This window comes from Calonectris borealis, chromosome 9 (assembly GCF_964195595.1).
Source record: "Calonectris borealis chromosome 9, bCalBor7.hap1.2, whole genome shotgun sequence".
Lineage (NCBI taxonomy): Eukaryota > Metazoa > Chordata > Aves > Procellariiformes > Procellariidae > Calonectris > Calonectris borealis.
Genome location: NC_134320.1, coordinates 2,544,835 through 2,567,104, shown reverse-complemented (window position 1 = coordinate 2,567,104; position 22,270 = coordinate 2,544,835). Strand labels below are relative to the sequence as shown.

The following is a 22,270-nucleotide window of genomic DNA, read 5'->3' as shown; positions in this document are numbered from 1 at the left end:
ACTTATTTCGTCTAGTTTTAACTGGGGCATTAGGTATAGTTTCCTATTGAGCTTTGTGTGATGTTTAACGTGGGCAGGAAATGATACAGAAGCTGTGAATGAATAAGCGGGGAGGTTGACAGGGAGGCTTTCCTGGGTTGTGTTGAGAATTACCAGAATGGGGCGAGAGGCAAACCAGCGTCCACTGAAGAAAACACAGCGGGGAGGTATTACAGTGCGGAGGAAGATCCTGTTGTCCCTTGGGAACAGAAATTCTTGTTTGCAGTCTTCAAAAATTTCATCCTATTTCTGTTCTTCCAGACTTTTTCAGCAGAAATAGAAAAACCCTTTTCTAGAGGCTGGCATTCATGTCCTGGAGGCCACAGAGGAGTGAAACGTATTTGTCAGTTGTACAGGGAAGTGGTTGGTGTGACGGCACTATTGCGAAGGGTAATGGGATCCCTACGGTGCATCAGGTGAAGTTACTTTTACTAGGGACAGAAATGTGTAAGGCATTATTTAAAGCAGCACGAGCAACTCTGATCACTGGGTTTGGAGGCAGAGGGAAATTGCTCCTGCTCATTCCATTTCCCTGGTCAGCCTTACAAATTCAGTCTGACAAAATAGAGATTTAAAAAGGCAGATGTTTTTGCACAACTAGAGCAAAAAATGGGAAGAGATGATGACTTCTTAAAATGCATTCAGAGAGGAATTCCAGGTAAAGAACATTAGTAACAGAACTTCATAAAATAGGAGTAGTAATTGGTGCCTTGTGGCTCAGAAACAGGTATAGGGAGAATAGTGTCGTAAAACTCATTAGACGATCCTGTGGAAGGGAAGGTGGTATTTATTTACAGGATCTCTAAATAAGTTGACTTTGCCTCTTAACACTCATTCTCTTATAGATTTCATTCACTCACTCACTTGCACTCGCGTATTTGCAAACACCTAAGATGTATGGGAATGAGTGATCTGACCTGGATCATTTCTGGGCAGCAGAGAGGGTGTCACCCCTGACTGCATCTCTGGGGTTCTTCTCCTTGATGGTGACAGCTTAGCTTTGGACAGCTTAATTATGTCCTTTAGAAGTTGCTGGCTGTTATAAGGTGGATTTTTGCCTCTGAATCTCACTTAAGCTTTTGTAAATCATAGGCCAGATTGCTGTACATTTTGTTTTCCTCTGTTTGGAACCTAGGTTTGAAATACGTGGCTGTAGTCTGTTCTCCTGTTGGGCTAACGGAGAAATGGTGCGTGATGTTCTGCAGACTTGTCATCCTCCTCATGTTAGGGCGTGGGGTCTTCCACTGGTAACCTGTCTGTGCTGGGCTCTTACCAGTCTGCTGCCTTCAGTGCCTGACGCCCTCCTCAGCTTTGCAGCTGGGAACAGTGTCCTTTGTTACCAAGACATTCGTTTAACCCTTTGTTCTTGTGCTTCGAACCATTCACACTGCGTTCACACCAACCTTTATTTCTGGATTTCTGGGATTGCATTGCTCTAGGTCACTTTTGCGTGTGTGTTTATAGCTGTGTTGTATTAAACGATGGCTTCAGGGCTTGCACTGGATGCCTGTGGGAGGCTTTCTTTGGGTTTTATTTTGTTGCACAGCTTGGCCCTTGGAAGAATGTTGCTTTGGATTCTGCTGGGAAGATGATGTCGGGAATGGTGATGAGTATGTCTTACCGCGTGGCCATGTCTTTGAGCGCCCAGCTCAAACGTTCAGGGGTTCTGGACCCTTGCCACGTTTGGCATCAGGAAAGAAACTCCCCCTGTGTTAGACAGCAGGGAGCACTGGATTTTTTGCCTCCCTGCGTAGTGTGACCTGTCATCTGCTTCCTTGGATTATCTGGGAGTGCCATTTAAGTGCCCTGCGGGGAAGAATCACAACATGGCATGCACACATGGTGTTTCCCCGGAACACTCCGTCTCAACAGCTTTCTCAGCTGTAACGATCTCTATTTTGTTAGCCCTGGGTGGGTATTCCTTTTGCAAAGCTGTGTCGTTGCTCTTTGAAGCCATGTAAAGTTCTAAACCCTGGTGCCAAACCGTTCTGTCTTGGCTCTGAGCAGTGTGTAGGGCCTCGTTCAAAATGTTATTACCGTGCCCCTTTGACTGTGACCATAAGTAAATTCTTAAACCAGCTCTTCTGGGCCCTGGAGAACATACAGCCTTTCCTAAGCCCTTAAAATACTTCTGTGAAACCCAGAATTAAAAGCGGTGCTTGTCTGAAAATGACCTCAAAAGCTGTTCCTATGGCGTTCAAGTCTTGGTGGTAGAGCATAGATGCACTGGAGCTGCAGGTCTGGAAGGTAGAACAGCTGCCCTGGAGTTAACTGGGGGATTTTTTGTAAGGTGGATGACATCAATACACTGAGGTACATTATCTTGCCTTTTCTGAAAAGGAATTAGAGTATTCCAATTTTAGTGGACTGTTTTTCTCCCTCTTCTGGGCTTAACTGCTTACAGACTATACCTTACGCAAATGTTAACTTTGCAACCAAAATGCTTTGCTAAAGGGCACCTTGCAACGGGCTGTGACCAGGCTCCACAGCTTTCACAGAAAATAGGTAGGCTCCTGGCATCTGCCTATTGATTCAACTTTATATAATTGAAGTTATATGAAGTAACGATTGATGTATTTATCTTCTTGCTCATCCTTAATAATGGTGTAAAGTTATTTATTAAATAGGAAGTCTGAAATAACCGTATTAGGAGAGATACTAGAGGAATCCTCTTGAGCATTAAGAAGAATTCCATGTCGTTAAGGATGTGAACGCTGTCTGAAGAGGGCCGAAAGGTTGCGTGTTAATTCCCTTAGAATGCTGTAATCGTTCATGAATGTTTTGTAAGTAGATGCAGCTGACGCCTGCTACAAAATGGAGAACTGGAGAAAGCAGAAATTTAAAATCTACCTGTAGGAACCCCAGAGTGGGGAAGGAAGGAATCTAAAAGCTGTTCCAGAGAGGATACAGAAAGATCCAGAAAGCCTTTGCTTGAATTTTTTCCATCTCTGCTTAGGGCTCTGCCTGTTTTTTTTCCTTTCCAGTCCTGAAGGTCAACGCTGGGATTAGTTTTAAGTACGATAGTTGCTCTGACCCCTTGCAGATGGGACAAGCTGCAAGTGAATGCGTTTTCTGAGTTCATAGTGCATTTATTAGCACAGTTCTGTCAGCGCTGTCAGCAAAGAAAGTGCTATTTCCTGGACCCGGGAAGAAATTGGAAATGGAGGAGACGGAACTGGCTGAAAGGCTGCACGAGCATCTTTGGCTTGCATCTGGATACCTGCCAGCTTTTCCTGATCTGGTTGTTGGTAGCGGCACTGGGCAGTGAGTTTGGCTTTGGCTGAGCGTTGCCATGTCCCCGGGGAAATACCAGCCTGGAAACAGTAGCTGTGATCTGTTCCTGGCTTGGTGCAACTGGCTGTTATTAATGTGCCACCCCAGACAGTGTATTTGGAGCGTGCATAAATTCCAAACTGAGGCGAATTTTATAAGGTGGAATTAATGAAACATATTCCTCCATAAAAGTAATTGATCCCACAAGGCTCTTGTGACTGTCAATTTTGTGGGGGCTGAAACCAGCGAATTGGGAGAAAGCATTATAACTTGCTGGGAAAGTGAAATTACAGCTCTGGATGTCATGCCCAAGGCAGGTAGACAGCAGCAACCCAGGCCTGTGAAGCACCGTCTGCAACGGCTGCGGGCAGGAATGTGCATCAGCTTCACTGCTGGCACTTGACTCCCAGGCTCGGTGTAAGGTTTGCTAGACCTCGTGGCTCCTCTTTGGAGAAAGGCCACTTCTCTTCCTACCTGCCATTTTTTTTTAGAGATCATCTAGTGTGACTTGAGAAAAAATGAGCAACTGAAAGTTGACCCTCAGACTCGCGTTCCTCCTCTGCAAAGCTGTAGGTGGCTCTTTTATTCTTTTCTCTTCTTCATAGCTCTTCTTCCTCCTCTCTCTCTATCCAGACAAGAAACAAGTTGCTTTGAAGGGCTCTAATTGCAGCTTGGGAAGTTTGAGTTGCTGTATGTAAGTGGTTGCATCCGTACAGTTTGTGAGTTACCTGTTTGGGTTTCCTTGGCCATGTACTTGAGTGCTTTAGAAAAGTGAGTATCTGGTGGATACAAAAATAACTTGCTCTGTGTTACGGATCACCTACGTGCTGTGTTGGAAGTCCCGAGTTCCCTCTTGCTCTCCATAATTCATACGGTGACTCAGTGTAGTGTACTTTCTATGCTGTTGCTTTTAAATTACCCATGCAGAAAGAAAACTTAGTGGTGTTTGAGGCTGCAGTGTTCACCTAGCAAAAAAGTAGCCTCTGCAGCATCTCAAGCTCTTCCATATATTCCAAACCTACAGCTGGTTTTGACTCAAGTGCTATTACTCAGTGCTGTTTTTATTTAGGCTTGAACGTTGGCGTTTCTGCCTGTCACGTTTCCTGTGAAGACTGTTGTTCAAAAATTGCCTGACTTGCTTTCTATAGCTGTTTTGGTGATCTCTGTGGGTATCTTGCAGTGTAACTTCCATGCTATTTTAGTCGTCTTTGTCAACTTGCTTTTTCACTCGTGATTCTCCTTTCTCTCCCTTGCTCTTAGTCCCAGCACGGAATCAGCCTTGCTCCTACTCCCTTTCTCATTCCTCTCTCCCAGAGCTTGTTCATCCAGCTCCTTCTGTTCCAGTTTCCACTGTGTCTCCACCATTTTTCTACTCTCTAGGCTAGTTTCCTTTTCACGTCTTGCCAGTTTGTCTCTCTTTTTTTTGCCAATGTCTTGCCCATTCCACCACTCAGCTTCTCTCAGCTTTCAGCAGGCTTCCCCCCGGGTCCTTCCACTGCCTCCCAGCACGGCAAAATGCTTTTTTCCAGGTCCAGTTCAATGACTGCCTGTCAGTCTCTGGGGTTTGTGTGTCACACAAAGATGACTTCCCCCGATCCTCTTTTGAGCTGTTCCTGAACAGACTCGTTCTGATTACAGGCACGTGAGTTCCCCGCCGGTGCCACTTTGGGGTGGGGAGGGCACAGCCTTGCTCTTCTGCAGATCAGACTGCCCGGGCCACAGACAGAGCTGACGCAGGGCTGCGCGGCGCGGATCACAGCACTGCAGTAGCCGTAGTAGATCCTGCTACTAACCCGACTCCTTTCTTGCTTCCCGCTTATGTTAAGACAGAAAGACTGGCTGGATCCCCGCCGGTTAGCCAACATCTTGCAGGCCATCATCTTTAGCGAAATATCACGGTGTTCTAGTTGATCCTGCTGCTGCTGCGAAGACAAGTAGGAGGAGGTTGCGTTCCTGGCACGCGCGTGTGGGAAGTGGTGCCGTGTTGCGTGTTGGTAGGGGACAGGACGTCTCTGCAACCGCGTGGAGAGGGCTTTCAGGGTCAGTTCTGCCCAGGAGACACGGTGGCTGCTAATGCAACAGGGCCCGGCAGGAGGGAACGGCATTGCAGAAGTCTCTCCCCTCTTCCAGTGCTTTTGCCTGTTTGAGAGGCTGCGCGCTGTCACAGAGAGCAGCTCCCAAAGGACGCCTTGCGAAGCTCGCCCCAGAGCAGGGAGATGCATCCTGGGCCCAGGTTCCTGTCCTGCACTTGAGCGATGCTTCAGAGGGTGCCAGGGTGGCTGTGGAGAAGGGGATGTTTGGTTTGGAGCCGGCCTAAGGAAGGTGGTTGAGATGCACCAGGGCAATGACTTGTACCACAACCCTTCGCTTGTGTTGCTGGGACGTGGAAATAAAGCTGCTCATGGCACGTGGAATTCATCCCCGCAGCAGCAGAAGAGCCCCAGGCCCCTGTTCCCTAGATGATGTCCTGTCATCTGGGATGTGAGACCAGGATTGCCCGGGATTCCGCATTCTGCTGTGCAGCTACACTGCCCACTGGATCTGTGTGCTTTCACCCTGCAGCTGAGGGTGTGTTGAACGAGCTTGGCGGGGACCTGTGGATGCAGAGAGACTGAGGAGGGAATTACCCTCCGACCTGGGCAAAAGCACACTGGCAGCGTGGGGTCTGGAGCCCCGCAGGCAGCCCAGGAGCTCGCTGACCAGCAGACACCCCCAGCGCTGGGTGTCAAGCGGCAGCACGGACGGGGTCGACACCTCCTGCGTCGCTGCAGGGTGTTCTCTGCTGCTTTCTTCGATGTTCCTCAAATGCGCTCTCCAGTCAGCTCTTGCATCTCCTGAATGAAGTTTCCAAGGTCACATTTGGAGTCTTTTGACTCAAGCACAGTAATTAGTATTGATGTTGTCATCTACTCGGTTTTGCTAATTACCAGTTTTCCCATCAATACGTAGGATTATTCTGCTGCCTTTGTGCATGTACAGCGTCTTTAAATCCGGAGTCATAACTTCTGTTTGCAATGCCAATCTGGAGGAAAAAAAAAATTATTAAAAAAAAAAGCCAGAATGGTCATATCCTGTGATTCAGCCGCAGCTTTTCATTTCTTCATACAGGATCCAGTTTATGGAAAAGGGAAACTTGGAGAGATTCAAGGACTTGTCCTGGGAATGCTGGACACTTTTAACTACGAACAAGTAAGTCGCACGCATTTCTGTTCTGTCCCTGCTGTATACAGGGATTACTTTTAGCTCTCTAGCCTGCTACTCTCTCGCATTTGCCATTTCTCTCTGCAGGGCAAAGTAAATGGACGTGCAAGTGATTTATATTTGTGTGATTGGGGGCAGGGGAATGAGTTTGTGTTGCTCACAGACAGATTGCGAGTGAAGGGACTGGCAGGTAGACGGTGATGTGAACACCTCTATAGTTCAGTTTTGTGTTAAATGCTCTGGAAGGCTAAACATCTGCTTTTTCTCCGGCTCACCCTGCAGTTAGGGATTCAAAGGCACAAACCCAGTGTGTTTTGTGTTTTTACTGGGTTTTAACTAAGGGCCTTTTAAATTAGGCTGTTTTGCCACTTCCCAACGGTAATGCTGCACTTCCTTTGTCACCTGATGAGATTTCACCTTTATCTCACTCCTGCCTTTCTCTGTCCAGTCTCAAATCCCAGGCAGTCTCCAAATTTCAGCAGTTTTCTAAAACTCATTTTCCCCGAAAACAGAATGCGTAGTCTTCCTCCAAACTCACCCTCCCTCGTTCTGCCTACCACATGGCACTACCATCCTAGCTGCTGCTCAGGCCTGCATGCAGCAGCATCCAATTTAAAAATAAAATGGGAAATGGCTTTACTGTAGAGGGCTGAACATAAAGAGCCATTATCTCTGTTTGGGTTCTTGGTAAAGGTCTGCTCTGAGCAGCACAGGTCCTCTGTCATTGCCTGGCCGTTGTCTGGTACAGGCTGCATGTCACATCTGGACTAGGCCAGATGTGAACCACTGCTGCAACCTCCGCAGCCTTTTGTGCGTCGCTGCTACAGAGCATCGATAGATCATGGACCAGAGCACCTCTGCCTGATACCTGTTGTTGCTGAAAGAAGCACTGACCGCTAAAAATGAAGGGTATTTTGTGTTTGGCACTTCAGAAATGGAAATCTCAGTTGGGAAGAACTGGCAGATGAGAAGTTCAGTGGGTTTTTTGGTATTTTAATTGCAATAGTGCATTTGGGCTTTGATTTTTATCAGCATGTTTCTCCTAAAATGGAGGATGTGAGCCCTAGCTTACCAGATAGAAGGAAAAAAAGGGGGGTCTGGTATGGAAAATGACCAAATGAGCCTACCGTGTCTCTCTTAATGCTCCCTGACAAAAATCAGTAACGGACTTACCTATTTAAGAGTGAAAAGGTACTGCCTCCATTAACATGTGATGAAAGGATAAGTATTTTGAGGGCAGTGGCTAGAAAGCATATAAAGAGAAGCAATTTTGTTGGGTTGGTTTTGCTCTTAGTAATCTGCTAAGCTGCTTGTTATGAAGAATTGATCAGTATGGAGTTTCTGCAGTCTGGAGATGACAAAATGACCTAGTTATTCTGTATATTGTCTTCCACACAGACCCTTTTAGAGACAACTACGAATCTTTTAAACCATGATCTCCACTGGTCCCTGTGTAACCTAAGAGCTTCTGTCACTAGAGGGCTTACCCCAAAGCAGGATTACTGCTGCATTTGTCTGCAGCAGTACAAAAGAAGGCAAGAAACTGCTGATGAAATCATTGTTTTCAGGTAAAGTTAAGTCACAGCTGTGATCATGTTAGTAGTTTTAAAAGGAAAAAAAAGGCAAAAAAAAAGGCAAAAAAAGAAGCTACTGGTCTTTGACTTGCACAAGTAATCATATGTATTCCTGTGAGCATGTATCCCTGCTCTCTTGCACTGTGAAAGGGCTGGCTAATCAAACCCAGCAGAGCCAGCCTTCTTTGCACGCAGCCAGCTCTGTCTCGGCTGGAAAGAATTGCCTGACAATTCTGTGAGAGCTGTTCAGTAAGCTGTCAGTTCATCTGTCATCTCTCCCAGCAATGCAGTTAGTGCAGCTGCAGCACCCTGGGTTCACTTGCCTGTATTTGTACATCTCGGATCTACTGCAGCCCTGACTGTTGACATCTCCAATATTCCTGTCTGTGAGACCAGGTGGCTGCAAATTAAGACAAGATCGTTATTCCCTTAGTATTATGACCTGTAGCTGTATCAGCAAATGGGCATCTACTGTTATTTTTGCAAGTCTAGAAATACTCCAGGAGGGCGTGGAGGTGCGAAGGGAGCGTATGCACTGATCTGTATGTACAGATAAGCAGCCGTGCTTTCCGCTGACCAGCGGTTTCCCCTCCAAAGCGTAGAGCTGCCAGGCTGCCCTACCCTGCTGGCAAGCACCTAGCAGAGTTCTCTTCCCTCTGCAGCTGCGGCCACTTGTACCACTCGCTGTGTCTGCTGAGTAAAGAGTGTGGGGCGGTAACCAAAGGCCTGATGAGGTGGACGTGCTACAAATGCAACTCAAGTAACAAGGGAGGAAAACTGAGCGAGAACTTCTCAGAGCTAAAAAAAGGAAGTGGAGCATCCTTGGCACAGGTAAGGTTTGTGGGGCGGTTTCTCTTCAAGCAGACCTCGAGCAGTGCTTATAGACTTCATCACTTTATTCTCATGTCTGTCTTTGCTTCCAGACGAGGCCATGATCAGTAACTGTCAAACAGTATCAGCAGCTAACTAGTCCTGTTTATTAATGTCATTTTGTTTTGGCGGGGCTGTACAGAGCTGTGGAAGTAACGGAAATGTGTTCAGAAGGTCTGGGAGCTGCTAGCCAGCGGGAGGGGAGGCTGGCTGCCTGCAGCTGATTGCCTGCTAGATGCATCCACCACTTCGTCTTGATTGTGAGAGCCTGGGATGGGCCATTGGGGACAGGTCCTTTCAAACTACTTTGAGGTGTGTTTTATATAAAACTTGTATTAAAAGCTGGCATGTTCCTTGTGGCTGGATCGTGGAGCCTCCGTTCTACCTTCCTGACAGATAACCTGGCTCTGGGTAAAAGATCTGGAATTGATTTGACTCGCTAAGTGCTTGCACAACGTTTTAAGAAGCTTGTGTGTAAACAAAACCAATGCAGCCGGATTGGGGTGAGAGAACAGATAATTAGTTTGTATTTATTTTCAGTATTTGTGTGCAAGAAGTTTCACCATCCCTAATTCAAACAGAAGTTCAGTCTCAATATACGTGCTTCTGTCTTTTCCCTGGCCTGGTACTCTGGATTGTAAGCAAAAATGGCAGGTGGCTTGTTGGGATGTCTTTTAGGGATATTGCACCGTGGGGAGCTGAACTCTGCTGCCCCGTGTTCCAGCGAAGGTGGTCACTGCTGAGGGTTTGTTCCTAAATGCCTCAAGGTACTTTGTGCATTTATCGCCGCACAGATGCATGCAAAGCAACGTTTTTCCGCTTCTGAAACCAAAGTAATTCAATCTTGGAGTACGTTTCTATAGTAGTACTTTAGTTTTCTTCTAGCAGATTATTTCAATTTCTGCCAAATCAATTCCGATCAAAAGATAGCTAACAGCATTAGTCAACTTCCATCAGCTTCTGTATTAACAAAAAAAGAAGCTTCCTGCTTGAAGGGAGACTTGGGGGAAAAGTAATCTCTGAGGAATGTACGGAACACCATGCAATCTTTGCAGTCAAGTTGTGTTAGTTTCTTATATGGTGACAGACAGAAAAGCTTTCCCAGGAGACGGTAAATCGACTGTGGTCCAATCAGTCTGCTTACAAACGCTCATCGTTTTGTGTACCGCCCTGCTAGGAAATATGGACACTGCCTCTAAAGTCAGGCAGACTCAGCAGCCCCATATTTTACCCTCTCCACTTCTGCTCCAAAGGAATGTGTGCGAATGGGTGTCACAGGCCAGGTTTAACTTTAAAAGCTAAAGGCAAATTAAGTACTAAAACGACATTCATCGTTTAAAGTGCCTGACGTTTTATACCAGTGCCTTATAACTTGGTTATCACTGGATTTCTCACAGGCTAGTCAGAGAACCCTGTGCCTCCCCTTTAATACCGGTCTGGACATACCCCATAGCAGAATGAGGCGGAAAATGCTCCAGGTGACATGGGAATGATCGGGGCAGGGAGGGGAAGATGCTTCCCTTTATTTAACCCATCCGTCTGTAAAAGTGAGGGGCTGGCTGGGCCTCAGGGCTTAAAGGGAGACGTGGAGAGACCGGATGGGGAAGAAAAGGGCTTACAGCGCAGATCATCAAGCGCTAGCTAGAAAATGTCGATGCCAAACCATCTGAGAGCGCTGGATGCCTCCCTGCTGCCTGTCAGGCGCTCTTGGCAGAGCGGCCCGTCGCTTCCTGCCCCGCACGCCGCCGGCCCAGCAGAGCTTGGCTCTGGCTCATCGGAGCCCCCCGCCTCCTCCTCCTGATGTCCCAGATCCTCTCCAAGTTTGTGATGTTCCTCATTTAAATTATAATATTTAACTGTTGTACTTGCATGTGATTAAACTGTTGCGCAGTCAGATCTTTAAAAAGCTGGATATATTTAGACTTGGCGAAAGACTGTAGAATCTCTAGCTTCTCCAGGAAGTTTGTTTGCTTAACAATTGCTGCTCGGTAGCGTTAATTAACCCTGCGAGGTAACGATTCATCTGGCCAGGCAGTAGTCTGGAGTTACAGAACAGACTTTTTCTTCTGGGGAAAGTGCTGGGAATGAGGTGAGGAGATGGATGTGCGTATTGCCTGGCTCCGCTGGAGCCAAAAGCAGAAGGTGAGGAGGGTTAGCTGGAGCGCCGAAGCGCGGGCTGGGGGCAGGCTGGTGCGTGCCGGTATGGCAGCGCTTGGTCTTGTGCAGCCTCACGTAAATTTAGGCAGAGAATTAAGCATGAAAACAGCTCGCCATGCTTGTTTTGACACGACGCTGGTCTGTGCAGACTTGAGGTCAGTTTGAAAGGTGCATTTTCTGCAGTAGCCTGGTGGAGGATGCACGATGCTGGAGAGAGGAGGCGTGGGCAAGCAAAGGGGGTGAAGGAAAGGGGGAGACTTGCAGGGCTCCCCCCACCCTGAGCCACACTGAGGTGTTCCCGAGGGTCCTTCTCAGCCTGGGTCCAAGACAGGAGTGGTCACTGGTCTCCGGTGCCACCCCAGGCGCAGAAGGGATTTATTTCTGTTTGTCCCAGGGTTTGTTCAGCCTTTTGGTGCTGCAGTTCTCTGGTGGAGGGCTTCTCCGCGTTCCCTCTCAACTCCGCTGGCACCAGGCAGACCCAGAGGTCTGTGTGGGTTAAGCTGCTCTTGCTTCCACAGCTGTGTTTCTGCAAACAAGGAACAGGAGATCCCAGAGGGAGGTCACGCTGACACAGTTGTGTTTCCAGCCCTGCCTTCCCTAGAGCCCGGAGAGCCAGCTCCAAAGCTTCTGGGACATTTTGCATATAGATCTGTGGGGTGGGTATTTCTTTGCAACCACTTTGAAGACCCTGAAAGCTTAGTCTCTTGGCAAAATCTAATGTGGTTTTTTTTTTTCATAGTGAAATCTTCCGTTTCGGTATTTATTTTCGTAGCAAGCTTTGAATTAGGAATAGATTCATGCTGAGAAATGCCACTGAGCATCTGGAGTGCATTTCATAGTACCAATTCTGCTCTGCTGAAACAAAGACTGTCACTTTGGATTTTGCAGTGCTGTTGAGATTTATATGTGAAATGACAGCCCAACAGACAGTGTTTTCTTGGTCCCTGCTTTGCATGCATGACTTCTGTAGCAATCGCCTTGAAATTGGGGGAGGTGGAGAGATGCCACAAGCCAGCACTGAACCGTTATTGAATCTGGTGATAGCACTTATTTAAATGGAGCCTTGCTGTGATGAGGGCTTGAGATATTCTGCCCCAGCAAAGGGGAAATGCGAGAGAAGGGCAAAGGGGCTTCTCCTCTGGTTTTGCTACCAAAAGTTTGTGCTTTCTGTGTTATCCCCTAAACCTTGCTGTCTTGCCAAGGGTAATCTTCTGTGTCTAAACCGATCATCTTTCCTGTCCTACTTACCTTATATCATACCATAAATGAGTGTTAAAAGAAATGAAATTTGTGTGTTTGTGGTGTTTTTTTAATCCGATTTAAAACTTGCAATGCTCTTTTGCATTGTGGTGTTTGAAGTTAACTGAGGCATATTAGGTGAAAGCTGGGCTTCTGCCTAAATACGTAAGTGAAATAGTCCTGGTATCTTAGTCATTGATCTCCAAAACTAATTTGCCTTGTTACAGTGAGCTAGTTTGTGTTGTCCATTTATTCTGCCAGCCTACGTATTAGGGGTCGGGGAGGGGAACACAGTCTTGGCTCTCGGGCCAGGAGCTCTGCAGAAAACACCGTGAACCCCTAAGCTGACATGCTGTGGTTATTCCGGGTTTGAGAACACGTGTGAGTTCTAAGGGCACTGTTGTTAGAGCTGTCCAGATGGCAAATATGTTTTATTCAGGAGTTCAATCCTGTCAAGTCACGCCAGGACGGACAACGAATGTGATCCGTAGTTAATCCGGTTTGTCAGACTCTACCTTTGAGCTCTGTTCTACAGCCTGCCACCAGCATCCCTCTTTGCAACACAGCCTTCCAGGAGCTTGGAGCTTCTTGACCGACTTCCACCTGTGAGGTGTTGGTACCATACTATATCACTTAACTGAGATGTTAAACGTCCCTCTGCAGCTTTCTATTGGGTAAGAATGAAGGTTTAGGACATTTTTTTCGCCAATACTTATTTTAGAGCTAGACAAATGTTACATGACCTCTGTCAATTGGTAGACAGAGCCAATTTTACTGTTTTCAGTGTAATGGTGACCATTAGTTATTAGCTTCATTCCCAGCAATGTAAAAATATTCCAAGGGCTTTATAATGTTGAAAATAACCAGGCATGATTTTTTCCCCCCAAAAGACACCAAGCAGATAATTAGCATTTTATACAGTTACAAGACTGTGCATTCTCCTCCATAGAGCATATTCGCACATACGTATTAACTGAGAAAATGTCCAGTCCTTTAGCTTTGGAGTTGTTTTTGATAGTAGATTCCTTAACTTCTTCAACAATGCGTAGGAAATCCATGTGAGGAAGGAACTGGAGACACTTTGTACCATTGGCTTCTCATCAGCAGAACATCTGTGTTTTACGATTTCTTGTAATATATTGGAAACAAAAGTGATTTAGCTAGAAGAAAACCCAGTGCGGGAGTCTTAACTAGCAGCTAGAGGAGGACTGGCACCAAAGCTAAAACTGAAAATAAAATACAAATTTAAAAACACTAATTTCAAAACCATAATTATCCTTTAGCAGCTTTTAAATCAAAATTGACTATTTTCTTGGACTTTTCATAGGTTAGTTTATTCTGTTGGGGTTTTATTTGAGAAAACCAGACTGAATTGTAATTGTTTCCCCTGGCCTTCATATATAGCAATCTGTAGCCTGGCAGAATTTTCCTCTTACTGCCTGCAATCCAAAATCTTGCACTCTAGGACCCGTGAGAGGCTAACACGAAGCAGAGAGGGCTGACTTTCAGACTGCCTCAAGCAAAGACCAGTGAGACTGGTCTGTGCTCCTAGGATCACCTGGGGAAGTGTTGTGTCCTGGTTAAGAGAAAAGATGGCAAAATTTCAGTGGTAATCTTTCCTTTACTTTACATCTCAATTTTAAAGAAGCTGTTCTTACGGTTTGATGAAAATTTCCTCCCTTTTAATAAAACATTTCATATTGAGGAGGATCTGTAGAACAGACTCATTTAAAGACGGTGACAGATGCTGAGCTGTTGCAACCTGTTGATATTCCCACAACCTGCATCAGTCCCTGTTGCCAATAGTTATGTGTAGTTTAGCACAGTGCTTGACAGTCATATATCTGTTCTCCAAGGAACCGCACAGCTCGTTACATACGTCTTCGTTGTGAAATTGCAAGCTTTCAGTCTGTCTTCGCAGATCTGCCTTGGAGCACAGGCAGGAAAGAAAGCGCTTGACTTTCCGTCTGCTCGGAGAGGCTGCTCTCCCAGACCCGGCGCGGGCTGGGGCGTCCGTGCGCTGCACTGCCAGTAACCCCTGCCCGGGGTGCTGGGCTTGCTACTGCTGCTCCCCTCCGTGGTTTGTACTCGTTCCAAGCTGAGAAATAACCAAAAGGGCAAAGGGTTAAGAAGGGTGCAGATGACTCCTTTCTTCTGACGTTCCTCTGAAAGAGGGGAGCAAAATAAATAGAAGCTGAGGTTTTGGTTCAGTTTGTAGTCCCCAGGTGGGGAGGGGATGAGAGGGAGTTACGGCTGGTTCAGTGGTGGTTGCTGTAGCCGAGGGTGTCACCGGCTGTTCTGGAGGGCGGCTTTCAGAAATGCAGGTGGCAGATGAGCATCTCTCTCCTGTAAATCCCTTAAATGGAAAGCTGACGTTTCCGTGTCCCGCCGCCCTCCCCATTCCTTTTACCCTCATGTTGCACGATGGAAACAGTATGTTTTGTTGGTTTATACGCGAGTTGAGCATAGACGGGCTTGGGCAGCTGCAGCTGAGCTCCCAGGACCAGAGTTGTTCTTAAGCACGTTATAAACTTCCCTCTTAACCAGCAGTAACGGATTGCTGCATGTGTGTCAGATAGCAGAGGCGTTGCTTGGGTTTTCTGTAAGGTCTGGGGTCACGTTATCAATAAGCCTCTGGCAGGAGGGGGCACTAATCCTTCTTACCCCAAGTAGGACTTCTTCCTTCTTCTACATGAAGATACCTTCCCTTTCTCTCCCCAAACTCCTGCCATTGAGAGAACACTGCCCCTCTTGAGTCTTCTGTGGTTGGCTCTCGTGGCTGTTTAACAGCCTCTTAGCTCATGTTTAGAAAATGAATTATTTGCCTTCATGCGTGACGCTTCTGTCCTCTCGGGTTCAGGCACTGAACTGAGATCAGCCTGAGCACAGGCATCATCTTTATGTACTGTGCAATCCATGTGCTGCCATGCTTCCCTCGAAGCCTGCTACGTTATAAATAAGCATCTCGCCTGCTGGGCCATAGTGTCCAGTGAGGATACGTGGGTTTTGTGTTTATCTGATTAATCCTTAACAGCATTATTGCTCCTTTGGCTAAAGGCATCAGTGGAAGTCCACGGGAATATTCCAACAGTGCCTGGTGTAAGCAGGAGCTGCTGAACAGACCAGCTAGCAGAGGGAGAATGGAGGTATGCCAGTGTGTTTTAGATACTTAATACAGACAGTTGTCCTTCCTCCTCTCTCCGCAGTCGCTGCAGTATCTCGCGTTGCAGCAGCAGCGAGTCTGTTAGAGCACAAACAAGCCTGTCTTCTCCCTTGCCTTGAGTGGGAGGTTTGCTCCTTAAGTTCAGCTAAGTTCAACTGGAAATAAGAGACATCTGCCTTTCCCGTTCTGCTCCTGAAGAGATCAGAGGACAGAGCTGTAGCGCAGACCGGTGTGACAGATTGCTTCTGCTGTAGCAGTGTGAGGGAAGGCTGCTCTGCGATGGGCTTTGGTGAGTCAGTGCTTCTGTTTCCTTGCAGACAGCGGGTCCTGGTTTGCCTGCCACCGCCAGCCCCAGCGGTACCGGCTGCCGCTGCAGCCAAACAGGAGCAGGCAGGGCCTGGCCTGCTGCCAGGGGTTTCGCTCCTGTGTGCGCTAGCAGAGGTAAGCGGTGAAACGCTTCGGAGGCTGGTCTTGAGGCAGCACGTTCCGCTGCTGTAGCGCGGCTACCGTGGCTCTGGGACTTCCTCCCAGCAAAGGTTTGCCCGCTTGCCGCATTGCCCAGCGTGACTTGCAAGACTCCGTTTCCACCTCCGCAGTGATCGGCCGGTCTGCGTCTCTCCCGTAGCAGTGGTGCATTACTCTGCAGTAGCTCTGCAGAGGTCTGCAGCAGCACGCTTTTGTTCTCCGTGGGATGTCCTGAGGTTTTCTGAAGTTCATTAACAATTTTGTAATGTTAGTGTCATTCTAGTGACTTTGGGTCAGAGCAGCTGCCTGCCTTGCTCTCTTTTTGGTTGATTGTTCCAGGTTCCTGGGAGTACCATGAAAACAGCAGGTCCTTATTCTGCAGAAGAGAAGTAGACTTACTTAGTTTTACAGTAATTGGTTCTGCTCTCATTAAAAAACTGAATTTGGGTACCTTTTTGTAAGGCTACTTGAGCCATGGTGAAGTAAGTGTCCAGCTGCAGGGGAGGAATGGCAGAAGGTGGACTTGGTGTCCGTTGCCAGTGGATTCGGCTCTGTAAACGAGGCAGGTGGGTGTTCTTTTGTTCCTAGGAAATCCCAAAACTTCCCCAGGACTTCTGCCTGCATCTGCCCTGAGTTATGGAGCAGCCCCTGGGGTAATGTGGTGCTCTGATGCTCTAACTGATGTAGCAGTATCTTTTGTGGAAGGTTGGCTCTGAGAGGCAGCCCTTAGATGGATCTCTCGGCGCGACTATTAACGGTGCCTCTGCTTACAACTGCTGTATGATCTGCTTTGCTTAGGCACTAGCTGATGATGGATTTTGTAGCTGTTAAATTAAAGATAATGGCAGGCTTAGGAGGGCTGAGTGGTGACTACCAGAGGGGGGTGGAATATGTGCAAGCAAAATGTGCAATGGAGATTAGCATTATAGTGGTGGGATCTACGAGAAACAAAAAGGAACCTACCTTCTCCTTGCTGGCCCAGATCCTCAAGGGGATGATTTGCGTCTCTCGGGTTTGCGTCTGGACTGAGGCCTTTCTGAAGGGGCGAAAGGATTTTGGCTGGAAACGTCTTCGTACTGATCTAGACAATAAGGAGCTGGCTGGCCCTGCAGTAGCGCTGGAGGCAGAAGCTGTGTTGCGAGGTGAGCAAGGCAGCGAAGTGGATTCCACTAATGCCCGAGTGCTGATGCTGGACTCTGAGAGCCTCCCTGTAGCTCTTGAATGAAAACATGCCTTTAGTGACACGGTTAAAAAAGGCAAAGGCCTGACAGCGGTTGTTTCCATGACAACAGAAAGAGTTGCCTGCAATATTTCAGCTCCTCAGCCTGGAGAACAGTCTGATTGATAGTTACATACGCGTGGTAGAGAGATAGCAGAAGGGGGGAGGCCAATTATATTGCATTTTCCTTGTCCTTGAATGCCTGTGGCCACAGCAACTGTGGAGGGCAGTTTTTCCTTGCTTTTTGTTGTTTTTTTCCAAGTGAGAATGACCTGCGTGTCCCTTGGAAGCGCCTGTACAACCTGCCAGCTGTGGATACGTGACCCTCACCACCACAGGCTCTCTGGTTCACAGTCTATGCCGTGTGTGCAGGGAATATGGACTTTTGGTTCCTTGATTGGCGATTAGCAAATAGTTATTTACAATATAAAGAGTATCTTGGAGGGGGAAGAAATGAGTTTGAGCACATGCTTCCAGCATAAGCATCTGCACTTGGGACAGTCCTCTCTTCTCAGACTGTCTGATGGACGTCTCAAAGCAAGATGCACGTGGCTTCAGGAGAGTGACGGAATGACTCAGGCTTCAGGAAACCCGTGGTGGGTTCAGTGCCTCTTCCCCCCCGGGCTCGCCAGCTCTGAGCCATCTCTGGGACGTTCACACGATGAAGGGGTGGGTGGCCAGATTCTGCCCTGGCTGTGCTTTGCTCAGAGCCGAGCAGGAAGGGGAGCCTGTAATGGAGGAGCTGCCAGAAGAGAGGGACAGGTAAAGGTGCTGTGGCAGAGCATAAGACAAACCCAAGGGTCTGGGTAAAGCATTCCCAGATCAACAGTTTTGCCGAGGCCTGGGGACACCATGGCTCTCGGGTGGAGCAGAAGGCCCTGCCAGTGCAGGGTGGGGGGCTGCCGCGGGGGGGGAGCGCAGGGTCGCCTGGGGAAGCCGAGGCTGGTGCCAGTGCTGGCGCTCTGCGTGGTGGTGTACCCGTCTCCCCGCAGTGCTTGTGCTCCGGGTTTTGTCCACAGTAACTTTCTTTCGAGGCAGCTCACTGAAGTTGATTATCATTGCCAGCAGGGTTTCCCTTTTTCCTTGGGTAGCGATTAAAAATTGAGTCAACGACTGAGACAGTGTGATCTCTGGCAAAATGTTGTTCCCTCTGCCCCCAGACCTTACCCATTGCAGACCGCAGCTCGTCATCCACTTTGGGCAGGGCTGCTCAGAAGCTTTGTCCAAGAGGCCCTTAGCTCTACCCAGGACATCGGCCCCTTCTCCGGGGCCGTCAGACAGAGCTGTAACGCAGAGCGCAGCCCCCCCAGGCAGCAGCAGCCACAAGCTGTACCTTCAACCTGGATGGCAGCGTACCCCAGGCTTAGGATAATGGCAAGCTTAGGATAATTATCGGAGCGTGCTTTCTAGGGTGTTTGCCAAGTCCTGCTGGCTCTTGTGAAGAGCTGATGGCGAGCTCTTCCAGAGAAGCTTGGGAGCCAGTGTGGTCTGCAGGGCATGTCCCCGTAGCATTCCCTTATTTCCCCAAATAGGAGTGGGAGTCACCTTCACAGAGCTTTTGAACATGCTCTTTGAACACACCACAAAGCATGAGAAGTACAAAGCAAGCTGAGTGTTGCAGGGAATGTGCTGCAACCCTGGAGGAGAACGCCGGCCCTGGGAGAAGGGCCTCGCTGCTGGCAGGAGCCCGTAAGTGCCCCAGGAGCACGCTTGTGCCGGCCGGGAACGGTCCCGACTCCTGGTGACCCGGCCCAACTAGAGGAAGAGTGAAGCCCCCTCTGCCTTCGTGGGGCCAGGAGTTCAGCCTTAATTCCAGTTGATCGCGCTCCTTGGAGGCAGCGATACGAGTCCTTCATGTTGGGCTTGATCCGTTGCCAAAGAGAGTTTAAACACAACTTCAGTCGGTACCCACTGGTAGGGCTGTAGCGTTTTGGGTTAATAGCCCTTGGGAAATGTATTTTGGGGAAAATATTTGAGAATGAACATTGAATGTTCCCTTAAAAATAGATCCCCAGAGACAACAGATGCCAGATTGCTGCTCATGAGGGAGGCTGTTCTCCCTGGCTCCTGTTGTAGTTTCTTGATGATGCTTTTGCTTTGGAATATGAGTGGAAACATTCAAAATAGAAACATTGTGATGTGATAAAATGGAACAAACCTACAAGAATCTGTGATGCTTTGTCATCTCTCCCTGGGATATGTAAATGATGCCTTTTAAAGCAGTTTGAGTATGTATGCAGCCCTCCTTGCATTAATGCTCCTGTTGCAGGCTGTGGTCCCTCTATTTGCAGTTCCGTTTGCCCTCGCTCTGTAACTGCCCCGGTGCTGCTGGGGTGACACTTACGCTTGTACCCAACTGCTCGTACCCCGCAAACGCCGACACTGCTGGGCAGTACCGCGATGTCTGTTGTGTCCGGCTTCTCAGGGGACGTGGCTGCCACTGATGTGTGAGTCACCTTGCCTCCCCCCTCCCTTTTCAGCCCTCATTTCCTAGCTTTTAGTCTGTAACATCCTACTAGGGGAAAAAATGGACCTTAGGAGAGATGCCGTTAGTAGATAACAGTCATTGGCACAGTAATCGTTCCCCATAATAGCCACGCACAATCTGTGCCCGATCACAGCATGCTGCAGTCGGCACTGTGTCGGAGCCGGTAGGGAGGCTGAGCGGGGCCGGGGGAGACTGCCGGGAGATGATGAGGAAGGACCGGGGGGAGCTGCTGCTGCCTGGGGAAGAGCCCAGGAGCGGCTGCTCGTCCGCAGAGACCCATTACTTCTCTTCCCAGCTGGCTGCGGGGGAGTTTGCCCATCCCTTTTCTTTCTCTGGTTTTCTGCCTCCCCTTCCCCCAAACGTAACTTAGTACTGCTAGTCTATCTGCCACCAGCTACAGACCCCAACAATAAGTCATGGTGGATGTAAGGGTATCTCTGTCCTTTGTGCAACAATAGGATTTTTTTTTTTTTCCAAAACTAAGGTGCACACAGTGGCTTCAAGCCAGAGGAAAGATGGCTAAAAAAATCCCCTGAACAGGCTGCGGACCAGCTGCTCCAGGCCCAAGGACAGGAGCAGGGATGAATTTCTGTGTATATGAACTTGACATCTTGTTGTGTTGTTTCTGTAACCTTCTCACTCTCTTTATCAGACAAGTTCAGAGTCTCTGTTGGATCCTCAGCAAATCCAAGCTTTTGACCAACTCTGCCGACTCAACCGAGGAACCTCCAGAGTATGTACCACCTGTTTTCCTTTCGCTTTTAAATTGGTGAAGGGTATTCTGCACGTTGTCAAGCCAGATATTAGCACTGGCAGCGTGGGCTTTGGCTTTTCTCTTGGGTTTCGTTTAGTGCTGGCAATTTACTGTGCGGAGAGCTGGCCGTTTCACATCACAAGGCAGCTGCGCTGCCTCTGACAGAGCTGGGGAATTCACTGGCAGTGAAACCATGGAAATGCCTCTGGCTTTGGGACCTGAAAAGCGTCCATGGTGTGAGGTTTCTTGGATTCTTTTTGGATTTGCAAATAACCTCCCCTCCAGACACTGTGTGGCTCCTGCGATGGCACGGAAGGCTCCCTCCTCCTGCACCCCGTGTTGTCCCAAGGAGCACGCAGCTCCCTCTGTCCTTTGCATTCTCCTTGTGCCTCCTGCCTGTTTTGGCTGCAGTTGTTGGCACTTTCAGCTCTTTCTGGGATTGTTTTTCGATTATGTAACTTTAAAACAACCTAAAGACACCTGGAAAGTTGTTTAGGTCAGGACTGTGCTGCTGCACTGAGCTCTACAGGGTCACTACATACTATAGATACCCTTTTCTTTACAGCTGTTAAGGTTTTTCTAATTGCTGCAGGAAGAAGGTGAGCCCCCGTGAGCACTTTGTCTTCCTGCACCTTGCACGAGTGCTGGCAGGCAGTCTGCCCAGGCCACCGGACAGTGACCTGTCTGGTTCTGTCTTGCAGCTAGCTCTCCTGACAGAACTGTCTCGCGGCCACGGCGGTGAAAAGCACGGGCTGCTCAGCGTTTCCCACGGCGACCCGGCCACCAGCAGTGTCTTCCAGAACGAGAACTTCCAGCTCCACCTGGCCCCCCCTCCGCTGGCTGAAGACTAGCGCTCTTGCCCCCAGCCCCGGCAAGGCCACGGCGGGTTTCAGGTCTTGGTGCTGGGAAGCCTTTCCATCAGGAGACTGGACTTTCCCCCCCTTCCGCCGCCTTTCCCAGAACCCGCTGTGCTGTGTCGAGTCTTGCTGGGCGCTGGTGGGTTTGTAGCAGCGGGTGATCTCCCAGCTCCGCTGCCGCCTCTCGCTAAACCGAGGCAGCCATGGGGCAGCTGGGCTGGAAGCTGTGAACTCGGGGGGGCAAAACCAAGCGTGCCGAAGCACCGCGCACCACTGGGCTACCTGCGCTGACCCGGAGGCTCGCGGCGGCAGCCGTAACTTTGCCAAACAACCGAGTCAGCTCCACTCCAGTGGAGGAGTGCGGCCTGTCCTGTGCCCAGAGCCTGTGTTTCACGGTGCTGGGTTGTTTTTGGGGATGGGTACTGTACCCGAGTTTTAACTGTAGTACTAGTAAAAGCAGTCATTTTGCTAAGGCCTGGCCCACTGTCTCATGGCAGCAGCCCTGGGGTCTGAGGGCACAGAACAGGCAAACCTGGAAAAGGCTGAAGAGTGCAGAAAGCGATACGTGTGTGAGCAAACGAACCTGCGCACGGTGCGTCCCTACAAACTTCCATTAAAAAGGCCCTTGGTTGAACTTTCCTGCGTGAGCTGTGCACACCGGGAGCGGGCGAGAGGGCGGCTGGCCTGGCAGTGCTGCTGGATGCTCTTCTCTTAGTACAGCTGCCACTGAACTCCGGCAGAGGAAGATGCACCTTGTCACTGCAGGTGAGGCACGAACCTCCCCTCTTGTACCTGCCTTGGGGGGGCGGGGAGGAGCGCGCTGTCTGTGAAAAGGTGGGAGAGGATCGGTGTGATGGGCGCTGCTGGTCAGAGATTGTCACTACTAAGCTCAACCCACTGTTTTGCAATACCAAACTGGGCAGCGTCCCTTCCCAGCGGCACCTTTAGTCGCTCTACTCACAGCTGCAACC

The 22,270-nt window shown here is 48.9% G+C and overlaps 1 protein-coding gene across 9 annotated transcripts in view; it reads left to right on the top strand.

Annotated features, from left to right (window-relative positions):
- VPS8 (VPS8 subunit of CORVET complex) overlaps positions 1 to 21,937 on the top strand; it is a 95,995-nt gene extending 74,058 nt beyond the window's left edge. For 8 of the 9 annotated variants that reach the window (XM_075157916.1, XM_075157912.1, XM_075157913.1 and 5 more), the window contains 5 exons: positions 6,421 to 6,501; positions 7,912 to 8,081; positions 8,750 to 8,918; positions 20,341 to 20,421; positions 21,144 to 21,937. In XM_075157916.1, the coding sequence (XP_075014017.1) occupies positions 6,421 to 6,501; positions 7,912 to 8,081; positions 8,750 to 8,918; positions 20,341 to 20,421; positions 21,144 to 21,293 (651 nt within the window). In that variant the 3' untranslated portion in view covers positions 21,294 to 21,937. Of the gene's footprint in view, positions 1 to 6,420; positions 6,502 to 7,911; positions 8,082 to 8,749; positions 8,919 to 9,099; positions 10,711 to 20,340; positions 20,422 to 21,143 lie in introns of those variants that run through there. The other variant, XM_075157915.1, reaches the window with a different exon arrangement.
- The last annotated feature ends 333 nt before the right edge of the window (positions 21,938 to 22,270 follow it).